The sequence below is a fragment of the Malania oleifera genome, chromosome 12, assembly GCF_029873635.1.
Source record: "Malania oleifera isolate guangnan ecotype guangnan chromosome 12, ASM2987363v1, whole genome shotgun sequence".
In the NCBI taxonomy this organism is placed as follows: domain Eukaryota; kingdom Viridiplantae; phylum Streptophyta; class Magnoliopsida; order Santalales; family Ximeniaceae; genus Malania; species Malania oleifera.
In genome coordinates, this window is record NC_080428.1 from 65989579 (window position 1) to 66002558 (window position 12980).

Below are 12980 nucleotides of genomic sequence, written 5' to 3' on the forward strand. Positions count from 1 at the left end.
GGGAATGTTATTTTCAAGGTGTTGAACGAGGAACCCTGTGGATGAAGGGGTATTTCTCTTAAGGGCTTTTTAGAATTAGGTAAGGGGATAAACTAAATTAGTAATTTTATAAAAAACAGTATTTGATTTCTAGAAAATAAATATATTTATATATGATTTATATTTGAGAAATACTGTTGAAAATGATGGTATGTTAAATATATGAAAAACCTGTTTAGTGTGGCATGAGTAGAAATTATAATGAAAAACTGTTTTCTGGGAATGTGTTAATGATACGAATTTTTATAATGAAAACCAGCGTACGAGCCAAGATTTTTATATGTTTTGCTGGTGTACGGGCTGTGCTATGTGTATGATTTGCCAGTGTACGGGCAGAGCTATGGATTTATTTTGTCGGCGTACGAGTCGTGCTATGGATGTGGTTTGCCATCATATGGGCTAAGCTATGTATATGATTTGTCGGCGTACAAGCCGAGCTATGGAAATGATTTGCCAGCACACAGGTTGTGCTATGGATATGATTGGCCGGCGTACGGACCGAACTATGGTCACATGTGAAATATCGACGTATAAGCCAATGATTTTCATGATATACATATATAAGCAAAATGATATGATTGATTTGATAATTAATGATATGATGAAACGCCCCGAACCCTTAAACCCGGGCCCGGTGCGTTATACCTGATCATATCCCTGATAATCATGATCCATAACATACGCAGCGGAAAACATAATCATAATCTCCATATAAATATACCAGAGTTTACTAATTCTAACTATAATCCATAATAAATCATCCAACACCTGCATTTCCATAAATCTACATAACTCCCAAAACAAATCAGTATTTTCACAATCATTCCTTACTCAATAGTCTTAAAACATAAAGACATAAAACATAAATTTTGTACATTCCAAAATTAACATAGAAATATACCCTTTACTTTTTATATTCCCCAACAATGCTATAAAAACTTTGAGCTCTCAAAGCTCGATCTCGAGAATGTCCTGAAAAAGAAGTAATCATATTCGGGTGAGACACATCTCAGTAAGGGAAGAAACATACATATTAAAATAGCTTGTGACCAACATGAGATAAATAAATATCATTTTTATTTCATTTGCAAATCATCATATAATTGAAATCGTTTTCTGAACCTAAACAATCACATGCAAATATTTAACCCACGAGATTACCCAAGGATAGGGGTGATTACCCGCCCATACAAGTAGCACCCCTCTGCTTTGATACTTAGGTAACCTTAAGGTCACAATTAAAACATATTAGAGCACTCACCTTACTCGGTAAGCTCTTAAGTGGTAGATTAATCTCGTACTCACACAGTTTAACAATAGTTTACCGGCAAAGGCCCTAAGGATAGGGAATTTTATCTGCCCATACAAGTAGGTTCCCTCTGCCCTAGTGCGTTATACAGCTACTGCCACATCTAAAACTACTAGTGCACTCGCCTTACTCAGCAAGCCCTCAGGCGAAAGGTACGCCTCGCCCAATCGTAACATGTTCTACGTACATACATACTTCTAATATCATAATACATAATTCTTTTCTATCATTATACATTCATGCACATTCATTCCTGTTCATAACTTAACTTTGCATTTGTTTCACTTTAAGTGACTCTTTCCCATTTACATCATTTACCTTTGTCATTTCATTTCATTGCCTTTTCATCGTCATTTCATTGCATAACATTTCATTTCATTACTTCATACTACAGCTGGTCTTTAGCCATCATCAGTTAGTCTACATAGAAACGTGCTAGATCTGCTAACACAACTCCTTTTAGCTGTCATCAATTAGTCTATACAGAAGTGTGCTAGATCTACTAACATGACTGTCTTTCAGTTGTCTTACATTTACATGGTTGCATTTAACATACACAAGCAACATTGTCCATATCATATTTTATTCTCATTACTTTACTTACTTAGCCTGCATCTCATACATTTAACATATAATTTGCACAGATTCTCATGCCACACAATTTAGCAGTAAAATTCATACATATTTCTCATAAAATAAGTCAACCCACATTTAACATTTACATGCTCAAAATACATTTCATTTCTTACATAATTCCTTAGAAAATTCTTTTCACTTTCGTTCGTTTACTTTCACACATACATAACTATATCAACAATCTTAGGCTCAAAAAACATAAATTTCATGACTGTCATTTTAAACCCACATAAAAAACATATATACATAAATAACATATGTTCATTTTTAATTCATGAAAAACCTGATTTAATATATAAATTTCCCCCTTACCTGGTTTCTTAAACTACGCCAACAGGAACTCCGAAAAATACTTGCGGCGCTCACCCGGACCCTGAAATTAAATTCTTAGTTCCAATAAATTATTCCTGAATAAAATATTCTTTAAATATTTCCTAAGACCATAATTCTTAAATAAATAATAATACTCTTAAATTTAGCCAAATTTTCAAATCTCACTCTCGCTTTGGAGTAAGGTCTAGAAAACCCCAATTGGAAAATTACATACGCCAAAATGACGATGACTAGGACCCCATGGTGGTGTCCGTTCGTCGATTTAACCACATATTAACAGTGAAATTGAGAAAATGAGAAAAAATTACCTTTCCTCAAGAGTAGTGCCTAAGTCATTCCTATGAAAAATATAGTAGAAATGTCAGCAGCGGAATCAGGATTCCAACGGCCCCTTTCATTTCCCGATCCATCGCAAACTCGCCGAGTAATTGAGAGAAGGAGAGAGACGAAGACGGAGGTGAGCGGGCTACACGTAGGAAGCAGAAGCAGCAGGAGCAATTGCAAAGAGGGCGGGGGGGAATGAATCTGACATTGAATTGGATTTCAAATTGAAATCTAATTCACTTATTTCTATCTTTATATTATTTTATATTTTATATATATATATATATATATACCCATCATATAAATTAATTAATTTATTTATTTAAATACATTTAATTGATTTATTAATTCAATCAAATAATATTTGATTAATTAACTAATTAATAATTAGTCTAATTTCATATTTATTTTTATTTTTATTTTTTTCCATACTATTCATTTTATCTGTTCATTTATTATTCTATTTATTTATTTATTTTAAATTATTTTAATCATTTTAATTTTTCGGGTCTTTACATATGAAATATCCATGTGTCACAGTTTCAATATATGCTATATGATATCAGAACTTGGTTGGCTTGGACTAGGCTAGCACTTGCACGGTACCGTTGCTATGTGTCCATGGTCATTATGATCATGATATTTGTGTTAACACCGCTGTACGGAATGGTGTGAGATTGGATGGTTGATGTGGTTTTTAAGAAGTGTGTGAGCGCCTTTGGTGTATGGACCAGGTCTGGCAGACCCATCAGACTTATAAACTGTACTTTTGACTTGGCAGTGGTCGGCCAACCATTATTAGGTCCCGCCTTCGGGCCACACAACCTAGTTATATGGGGGTAATACATGACAACAGCCAGCTAACCTATTAGGATTGTTTTCGTATTATTATTATATGAGATGATATATGTTTTTGAAAATGCAGTATGTTCTGTCATGTTTTGATGATATATATGTTTTCCCAGATTTGACATAACAGTTTATTGAATATGTTCTGTATGGTATACGTATAACATGGAATACTCATGTTGCCACACACTACTATTTGTTTATTTCCCTTACTGAGAGGTGTTTCGCCCCAAATTTTATAAACATTTTAGGAGCCCATGATAAGAGAGCGGGTAAAGCCCTGCTGATATAGTACGGTTGGTCTACCCTTCCAGAAGGGTAAGTGCTTTGATAGGGTCGGATGTATTTTGTGGGATGGCCCTAGATATCTTTTGGGTTGTGTATTGTGTACATATATATACAGTGATTGTAGTAACTCTGGTATTGTGATGTATGGTATAATGAGGTGTTTATGATTTATGTTTCTTTTTGCATAGGCTTTTGTGATGTGTTTTCGATGTATCCCTGGTACCCACGGGTCTAGGTGGATTATGATCTGCTAAGTTTTGTGATATTGATTTAATTATATTTTTTAAAAAAATAATGAGGAAATTAAGCAGGTCGTCACATAAACATATAAATCCAGTCCTTTAATAAACAAGAAGCCAACTTAACTCCTACCTATTGATGATATAAAGCCTCATGCAACGTTCAGAAGCCTTTTACTGGGCACAACATAACTTTGGATTCTTATACTCATCAGCATTAATCACTCGCTTGACCCCTTCATGACAAAGATGCTGGGGACCTGGGCCATGTGGTAGGAGGGTTGGGTGGTAAATGAGGTGTCCTAGGTTCAAATCCTCTTGCAACCAGAAATTACAAAATAACATAAAAGGACAGAAGCTCAATTCTTTAATTCTCAAAACCTCTGTTACCCCAAACTCAAATACCCCACTAGCTCTCATTAAATTCAGCAATTCAGTCGCCATGAATTAACTATTCATGTTGCCAAGGAACCAAAGCGTGAACAATCAGTCATCACATAAAGGATACAAACACATGATTTGGAGAGAGAAATTGGAGATGATTTAGATACTTAAGTAAGAAACCATGCCAAAATGGATGCAGCATACAACTTTAGGTAACCCCACAAAACAACACAAAGAAACAAACAAAAAAAGGGCATCCCAAGGTTGTGAGGCTCCCTGCCTTATGAGGGTAGGGAGAGGGGTCATCACAGTGTACGCTATCTTACCCCTGCTATTATGTAGAGAGGCTATTTCCTTGAACTCGACCCGTGACTAACTGGTCACAAAGGAGCAACCTTACCGTTGATACCAGACCCGCACTCACAAAAAAGAGAGAGAAAGAAAGAGAGAGAGAGAGAGAGAGAGAGAGAGAGAGAGAGAGAGAGAGAGAGAGAGAGAGAGAGAGAGAGAGAGATGGGTGGCTCACAAGTCACAATTTTGGAGACAGATTTTTCTAAAACTATGCTATAACATCAACGGTTCTTAGTTCCTACCATCCTTGAAAAAAATTAGGTCAAGTTATTTTATGCTGGAGGCATCAGCAAAATAATACGGAAGTATAATAAAATCAAGACATGGAAAACATAGAAACATACAAAGACTTAAAATAGAGGTGCTTAGGTATAGATACTAACAAGAAGACGCTAAATTTTTATGAAAACATTGGGGAAACCTTGCAAATTTCTTTAAACATTTATCATTGAGAAATATTACATTCATCTTAGAGTTCTAATGGATGGAAAATGCTAAATGGATTTTTTTTTTCCCTTCATGAATAGGCAAAACCCGCATTCACCTTCTTCTTCTTTTTCTTCTTCTTCTTCTTCTTTGACTGATTCGAAGCTTCTGGGCCGAACTCCTCTGGAATTCTCTTATCGCTTGAAGGGCTAGAAGCTTCTACTGGTGCTTCACTCTCTGGAGATTTTGTTTCAGGGATTTCAATTTCTGTCGCTTTATTTTGGATTTCTGAAACTGAGGAAGACATATTGTCAGTTTTCCGAGAATGTGTAGGCTCTTCGTGGGTGGATGCAGAGTGGATTTTCTGAGAATCGCTGAGATTTTGAGAGGAGGATGAGACGTTTGAGCTCTAAGAGTCACTACGACTTGAGGTTGATGCGAACAAAGAGCCCCCCATGGCCTCTTTCTTCCCCGGACTCTTCAAAGCAGCTTCAGCTTCAGCTTCTGGATCAGTTGAAGTCAGAGCGCCCCCTTGCTCTAAAGCCTTTTCTCACTCTAACTCCTTGATGACCTCCTCCTCGGTGACTTTTTCTGCTTGAAGAAAAGGATGGTAATAATCAAAGTGTTGTTCCATGCACTTTTTCAACAAGCCAGTCACCTCAAAACACTTGTCCAAAATATCCTCCTTGTTTTTCTCCGCATCTTCCACGCACTTCACCTAAGCAATGAAGGTCTCCCAGCACCCACCCCCTTTCATGAAGAGGCAAAACCCGCAGTCACCTTCTTCTTCTTCTTCTTCTCCTTCTTCATCATCGTCATTATCTTTCCCTTCGCCGTCAGAACCCTTCTTTAACTGATAGGAAGCTTCTGAGCCAAACTCCTCCAAAATTCTCTTATCGCTCGAAGGGCTAGAAGCTTCTGCTAGTGCTTCACTCTCTAGAGATTTGGTTTCGGGGATTTCAATTTCTGTCGCTGTATCTTGGATTTCTAAAACTGAGGAAGTCATATTGTCAGCTTTTCGAGAATGTGTAGGCTCCTCGAGGGTGGATGCAGAGTGGATTTTCTAAGAATCGCTGAGATTTTGAGAGGAGGATGAGACGTCTGAGCTGTGAGAGTCACTTGGGCTTGAGGTTGATGCGGACAAAGAGGCCCCCATGGCCTCTCTCTTCCCTAGACTCTTCAAAGCAGCTTTAGCTTCTACTTGTGGATCAGTTGAAGCTGGAGCGTCCCCCTGCTCCAAAGCATTTTCTTGCTCCAACTAATTGACGGCCTCCTCCTCGGCGACTTTTTCTGCTTGAAGAATGGGATGGTAGTAATCAGAGTATTGTTCCATGCACTTCTTTAGCAAGCCAGTCGCCTCAAAACACTTGTCCACAATATCCTCCTTGTTCTTCTCCGCATCTTCCATGCCCTTCTCCCATGTAATGAAGCTCTACCTGCACCCACCCCCCCTTCATGAATAGGCAAAACCCGCATTCACCGTCAGAACCCTTCTTTGACTAATCAGAAGCTTCTAGGCCGGACTCGTCCGGAATTCTCTTAACGCTCGAAGGGCTAGAATCTTCTATTGGTGCTTCACTCCTTGGAGATTTGGTATTAGGGATTTCAATTTCTATCATTGTATTTTGGATTTCTGAAATTGAGGAAGACATATTGTTAGTTTTTCGAGAATTTGTAGGCTCCTCGCGGGTGGATGCAGAGTGGATTTTCTGAGAATTACTGAGATTTTGAGAGGAGGATGAGATTTCTAAGCTCTGAGAGTCGTCAGGGCTTGAGGTTGATGTGGACAAAAAGGCCCCCATGGCCTTTTTCTTCCTTAGACTCTTCAAAGCAGCTTCAGCTTTTGCTTCTAGATCAGTTGAAGTCAAAGCGTCCCCCTACTCCAAAGCCTTTTCTCGCTCCAACTCCTTGACGGCCTCCTCCTCGGCGACTTTTTCTTCTTGAAGAATGGGATGGTAGTAATCAGAGTGTTGTTCCATGCACTTCTTTAGCAAGCCAGTCACCTTAAAACACGTGTCCACAGTATCCTCCTAGTTCTTCTCCTTATCTTCCATGCACTTCTCCCAAGCAATGAAGCTCTCCCTGCACCCACCCCCCTTCATGAACGGGAAAAACCCGCATTCACCATTGAAACCCTTCTTTGGCTGATCGAAACCTTCTGGATTGGACTCCTCTAAAATTCTCTTATTGCTCAAAGGGCTAGAAGCTTCTGCTGGTGCTTCACTCTCTGGAGATTTGGTTTCAGAGATTTCAATTCCTATTGCTGTATTTTGGATTTTTGAAACCAAGGAAGACATATCGTCAGTTTTCCGAGAATGTGTAGGCTCCTCGCGAGTGGATGCAGAGTGGATTTTCTGAGAATCGCTGATATTTTGAGAGAGGATGAGACGTTTGAGCTTTGAGAGTCGCTAGGGCTTAAGGTTGATGTGGACAAAGTGGCCCCCATGGCTTTTTTCTTCCTTGGACTCTTCAAAGCAACTTCAGCTTATGCTTTTGGATCAGTTGAAGCCGGAGCGTCCCCCTGCTCCAAAGCCTTTTCTCACTCCAACTCCTTGACGACCTCTGCCTCGATGACTTTTTTTGCTTGAAGAATGGGATGGTAATAATCAGAGTGTTGTTCCATGCAGTTCTTCAGCAAGCCACTCACCTTAAAACACTTGTCCACAATATCTTCCTTGTTCTTCTCCGCATCTTCCACACACTTCTCCCAAGCAATGAAGCTCTGCCTGCACCCACCCCCCTTCATGAATAGGCAAAACCTGCATTCATCATCATTATCTTTCCCTTCGCCGTTGAAACCCTTCTTTGACTGGTCGGAAGCTTTTGGGCCGAACTCCTCCAGAATTCTCTTATCGCTCAAAGGGCTAGAAGCTTCTACTGGAGATTTGGTTTCAAAGATTTCAATTTCTTTCATTGTATTTTGGATTTTTGAAACTAAGGAAGACATATCGTCAGTTTTCCGAGAATGTATAGGCTCCTCGTGGGTGGATACAGAGTCGATTTTCTGAGAATCGCTAAGATTTTGAGAGGAGGATGAGACGTCTCAGCTCTAAGAGTTGCTAGGGCTTGAAGTTGATGCGGACAAAGAGGCCCCATGGCCTCTTTCTTCCCCTGACTCTTCAAAGCAGCTTTAGCTTCTGCTTCTGGATCAGTTGAAGCCGGAGCAACCCCTTGCTCCAAAGCCTTTTCTCGCTCCAACTCCTTGATGGCCTCCTCCTCGACGAATTTTTCTTCTTGAAGAAAGGGATGGTAATAATTAGAGTGTTGTTCCATGCACTTCCTCAGCAAGCTAGTCACGTCAAAACACTTGTCCACAATATCTTCCTTTTTCTTCTCCGCATCTTCCACGCACTTCTCCAAAGCAATGAAGCTCTCCCTGCACCCACCCCGCTTCATGAACAGGCAAAACCCATATTCATCATCATCATTATCTTTCCCTTCACTGTCGGAACCCTTCTTTGACTGATCGGAAGCTTCTGGGTCGGACTCCTCCGGAATTCTCTTATCGCTCAAAAGGCTAGAAGCTTATGCTAGTGCTTCACTCTCTAGGGATTTGGTTTCAAGGATTTCAATTTCTGTCACTGTATTTTGGATTTTTGAAACTGAGGAAGACATATTGTCAATTTTCCGAGAATGTGTAGGCTCCTCGCGGGTGGATGTAGAGTGGATTTTCTGAGAATTGCTGAGATTTTGAGAAGAGGATGAGACTTCTGAGCTCTGAGAGTCACTAGTGCTTGAGGTTGATGCAGACAAAGAGGCCCCCATGGCCTCTTTCTTCCCCGGACTCTTCAAAGCAGCTTCTGCTACTGCTTTTTGATTAGTTGAAGTCAAAGCGTCCCCCTGCTCCAAAGCCTTTTCTTGCTCCAACTCCTTGACGACCTCCACCTCGATGACTTTTTCTGCTTGAAGAATGGGATGGTAATAATCAGAGTGGTATTCCATGCACTTCTTCAGCAAGCCAGTCACCTCAAAACACTTGCCCACAATATATTCCTTGTTCTTCTCCGCATCTTCCACGCACTTCTCCTAAGCAATGAAGCTTTCCCTACACCCACCCCCCTTCATGAATGGGCAAAACCCGTATTCACCTTCTTCTTCTTCGTCAGAACCCTTCTTTGACTAATCAAAAGCTCCTGAGCCGGACTCCTTAGAAATTCTCTTATCGCTCGAAGGGCTAGAAGCTTCTGCCGGTGCTTCACTCTCTGGAGATTTTGTTTCAGGGATTTCAATTTTTGTCATTGTATTTTGGATTTCTAAAATCGAGGAAGACATATTGTCAGTTTTTCGAGAATGTGTAGGCTCCTCGCGGGTGGATGCAGAGTGGATTTTCTGAGAATCACTGAGATTTTAAGAGGAGGATGAGATGTTTGAGCGCTGAGAGTCGCTAGGGCTTGAGGTTGATGCGGACGGGCCTCTTTCTTCCCCAAACTCTTCAAAGCAGCTTCAGCTTCAGCTTCTCGATCAGTTGAAGCCGGAGTGTCCCGTTGCTCCAAAGCCTTTTCTCACTCCAGCTCCATGACGGCCTCGTCCTTGGCGACTTTTTCTGCTTGAAGAATGGGATGGTAATAATCAGAGTGTTGTTCCATGCACTTCTTTAGCAAGCTAGTCACCTCAAAACACTTGTCCACAATATCTTCCTTGTTCTTCTCCGCATCTTCCACGCACTTCTCTGAAGCAATGAAGCTCTCCATGCACCCACCCCCTTCATGAATAGGAAAAATCCGTATTCACCTTCCTTTCACTGTCGGAACCCTTCTTTGACTGATCGGAAGCTTCTGGGCCGGACTCGTTCGGAATTCTCTTATCGCTCAAAGGGCTAGAAGCTTCTACTGGTGCTTCACTATTTGGAGATTTGGTTTCAGGGATTTTAATTTCTGTCGCTGTGTTTTGGATTTCTGAAACTGAGGAAGACATATTGTCAGTTTTTCGAGAATGTGTAGGCTCCTTGCGGGTGGATGCAGAGTGGATTTTCTAAGAATCACTGAGATTTTGAGAGGAGGATGAGACGTCTGAGCTTTGAGAGTCGCTAGGGGTTGAGGTTGATGCGGTCAAAGAGGCCCCCATGGCCTACGCCCAACACTTTCTTCTTAAACCCCACAAAAGCCCTAATAAGAAAGTTCGTCACTTCTTCCAAATCTTCCGATCCAACCTCCTTGCACCCCCCTCCCCCACCATGTGTATATTATATATGTGGATGCGGATGACTTGAGAATAGGCTATGACTTTTTGCATACCCACGTAATGGTTCATTATATAATTGACTTTTGAAATGCAAATATAATCTTTACCTATATAAGGACATATTTCATAACCAAAATTGAAATAAAAAAGATGATTAGCGACATCTAGTTCCTGAAGAATTAGACTGATGAATTTCTATAACTTCAAATTTTTTTACTTTAATTTTTCTATAATTATCTCTTTATTTCATTTACAACATGTTATCAGCATGATCAAGTCTCTAATGGTATAGCAGAATCTTTTAAGTTTCATTGGTATTATTCCAAGGTGAGAATCTTGTTTTTTTTTTAAATATTTGTTATCTATATAACTTTAATTTTTTTTTGTCAAATTATATTTATATGTTAACTCTTATCTTGAATACGTGTCCTTAAATGTTTTTATGTTGAAATATATGTGAGAATAACATTTTCGTTTTAATATTTACCTAATTTTGAATTTTTATTTGTTTTTCAAAGTGACTTTATGATGTCAAACCTCACAAAACTTGAATTTTTTGCCCTTAATATTTCCAAAAGAAATTATCTACCATGGGTACTTGATGCTGAGATTCACCTTAATACTATGAATCTTGATAGTACAATTGAAGAAGGAAATCAAGCATCCCTACAAGATCGCACAAAGGCAATAATTTTCCTTCTACACCATTTACACGAAGAATTGAAAATTGAGTACCTTAGTATTAAGGACCTATTAGTCCTTTGGAACAACTTGAAGGAGAGATATGAACACCAAAAAACGACAATTCTTCCAAAAGCTCAATATGATTAGATACACTTGCGACTGTAAGATTTTAAAACTGTAAGTGAATAAAACTCAGACTTGTCCAAATTAGCTCTCAATTGAAGTTATATGGAGAAAAAATTACTGATGATGATATGTTAGAAAAGTCATATTCGACTTTTCATGCCTTGAATGTGCTCTTACAGCAGTAATATCGAGAATGTAGATTTACAAAATATTTTGAGCAAATTTCTTGTTTACCAGTGGCTAAACAAAATAATAACATTTTGTTGAAAAATCATCAATCTTGTTCAATTGGCTCAATACCATTCCTGGAAGTGAATGTGGATTTTTCTCAAGGGCGTGGACAAGGTCGTGGTGGTAAAAGGGGTCGTGGTAGGAAAAATTGTTGGACCCGTGATGATCATCCTTCAAAATTTGAAAGCAAAGGTACTGAAAAAACTCAAAGGAAATGTGCAAAGAATAAAGAAAGTTCTGAAAAAAATAAAAAAGTCCAAAATAATGACAATATTTGCTATAGGTGTGGAACAAAAGGTCATTGGTCTCGAATATGTCGCACTCCTAAACACCTAGTTGATCTTTACAAGGCATCGTTAAAAGGAAAAGAGAAAAATGCTGTAGTGAATTTGTCTGAACCTATTGATACTAAGTATGAGTCTCCTTTGGATGTTGATTTTGATGTTTCTAATTTTTTTTTAGGATCCTAGTGGCAAAATTGATCATTTGATTGGGGATGGAAATGTCTACTATTAAATTATCTTCATGTTTATGTTATTTTGAAAAATTAGTTTATGTAATTTTTAAAAGTTTTACATATAGTATGCTTGGTAATATTTTTTTATCTTTCTTAATTCTTAAATATATTTTTCATTTATTAGATCATACAAAATAAACCTGATAAAATGGAGAATGACATGTGTTTGGTAAACAGTGACATGACTCACACAATTCTTCGTGTTAAAAAATATTTTTTGCAATTAACATTAGTTGAAATTAATGTTAATACAATATCTGGCTCTGCAAATGTAATAGAGGGCTCTAAAAGAGTTCATGTTATGTGTTAGCTTTACCGTGATCGCAAGAGGGGGGGTGAATTGTTATTTTAAAATCTATCCCCTAAATATTCCTCCTAACAACAGTATGTTCACAATCTTATGGTCAACCTAGTGCAAGTAATATAAGAAATTAAATAAAGCAGTTTAATCAATTATGCAAGCACCATAAAGCAGTAAAGATAAGGATGACATACAGATATGTTATCGAGGTTCGGCCAACTGCCTACGTCCCCACCTTGGCTAACCAGCACAAGGATTATCATAATAACTTGCTCACTTAAACGAGTGGAGCAGCACCTATACAAACCAGGTCAAATTAACACAGGGCTAACCTCAACCTTAACCAAGTCAATTAGCACAGGGCTAACCTCAACCTTTACACCAATCCTTACCAGATTGGATTACCGCCCCCTCAGGCCACCCCTAGAATCTCTCAGATATACAAACAAAAGGTACAGTATAAGGGTGCTTTCACGTAAAGCAAATTTGTACCACAGATGCGCACAATCACAAACACCACAGATGATTTAAAATGTAAGCTCAGTATGGTCTAAATAGTTCAACTCTCAAATATATTTTCTATCAGTGTTATACGTACGTGAGAGTGTCAACAAGCAATCTTTGTATTTCTAGATGTTCTCAATCACAAAACTCAAACAAAGATATCATGCAATATTCAAATATCCCAAATAGCATAATATATCAATCACGTGAATAGTGTATATGCTTGGTTTGCAAAATATATGTAATCTTTGTATTTCA

The 12980-nt window shown here is 38.7% G+C and overlaps 2 protein-coding genes across 2 annotated transcripts; both read right to left on the reverse strand.

Annotated features, from left to right (window-relative positions):
- Nucleotides 1-7717: 7717 nt before the first annotated feature.
- Nucleotides 7718-8092, reverse strand: LOC131143978 (uncharacterized). Its single transcript, XM_058092328.1, has one exon. It carries the CDS (start codon nt 8090-8092, stop codon nt 7718-7720), a length of 375 nt encoding a protein of 124 aa, XP_057948311.1.
- Nucleotides 8093-9297: 1205 nt separating this feature from the next.
- LOC131143979 (uncharacterized) lies at nt 9298-10092 on the reverse strand. The gene is made up of 3 exons (XM_058092329.1): nt 9910-10092; nt 9685-9863; nt 9298-9517 (listed from the first exon to the last, which is right to left on the reverse strand). The coding sequence occupies exons 1-3, from the start codon at nt 10090-10092 to the stop codon at nt 9298-9300; spliced, it is 582 nt and encodes a 193-aa protein (XP_057948312.1).
- Nucleotides 10093-12980: the final 2888 nt, after the last annotated feature.

Excerpts from the sequence above, each read along its gene's own strand:
- LOC131143978 (XM_058092328.1), bottom strand. The coding sequence starts at position 8,092 with ATGAAAGAAATTGAAATCTTTGAAACCAAATCTCCAGTAGAAGCTTCT.
- LOC131143979 (XM_058092329.1), bottom strand. The coding sequence starts at position 10,092 with ATGTCTTCCTCAGTTTCAGAAATCCAAAACACAGCGACAGAAATTAAA. Across the intron at positions 9,864-9,909 it reads GTTCCGACAGTGAAAGGAAG|AGCTTCATTGCTTCAGAGAA; the intron begins GTGAATACGGAT and ends GGGTGCATGGAG. Across the intron at positions 9,518-9,684 it reads GAGGCCGTCATGGAGCTGGA|TGATTCTCAGAAAATCCACT; the intron begins GTGAGAAAAGGC and ends TTAAAATCTCAG.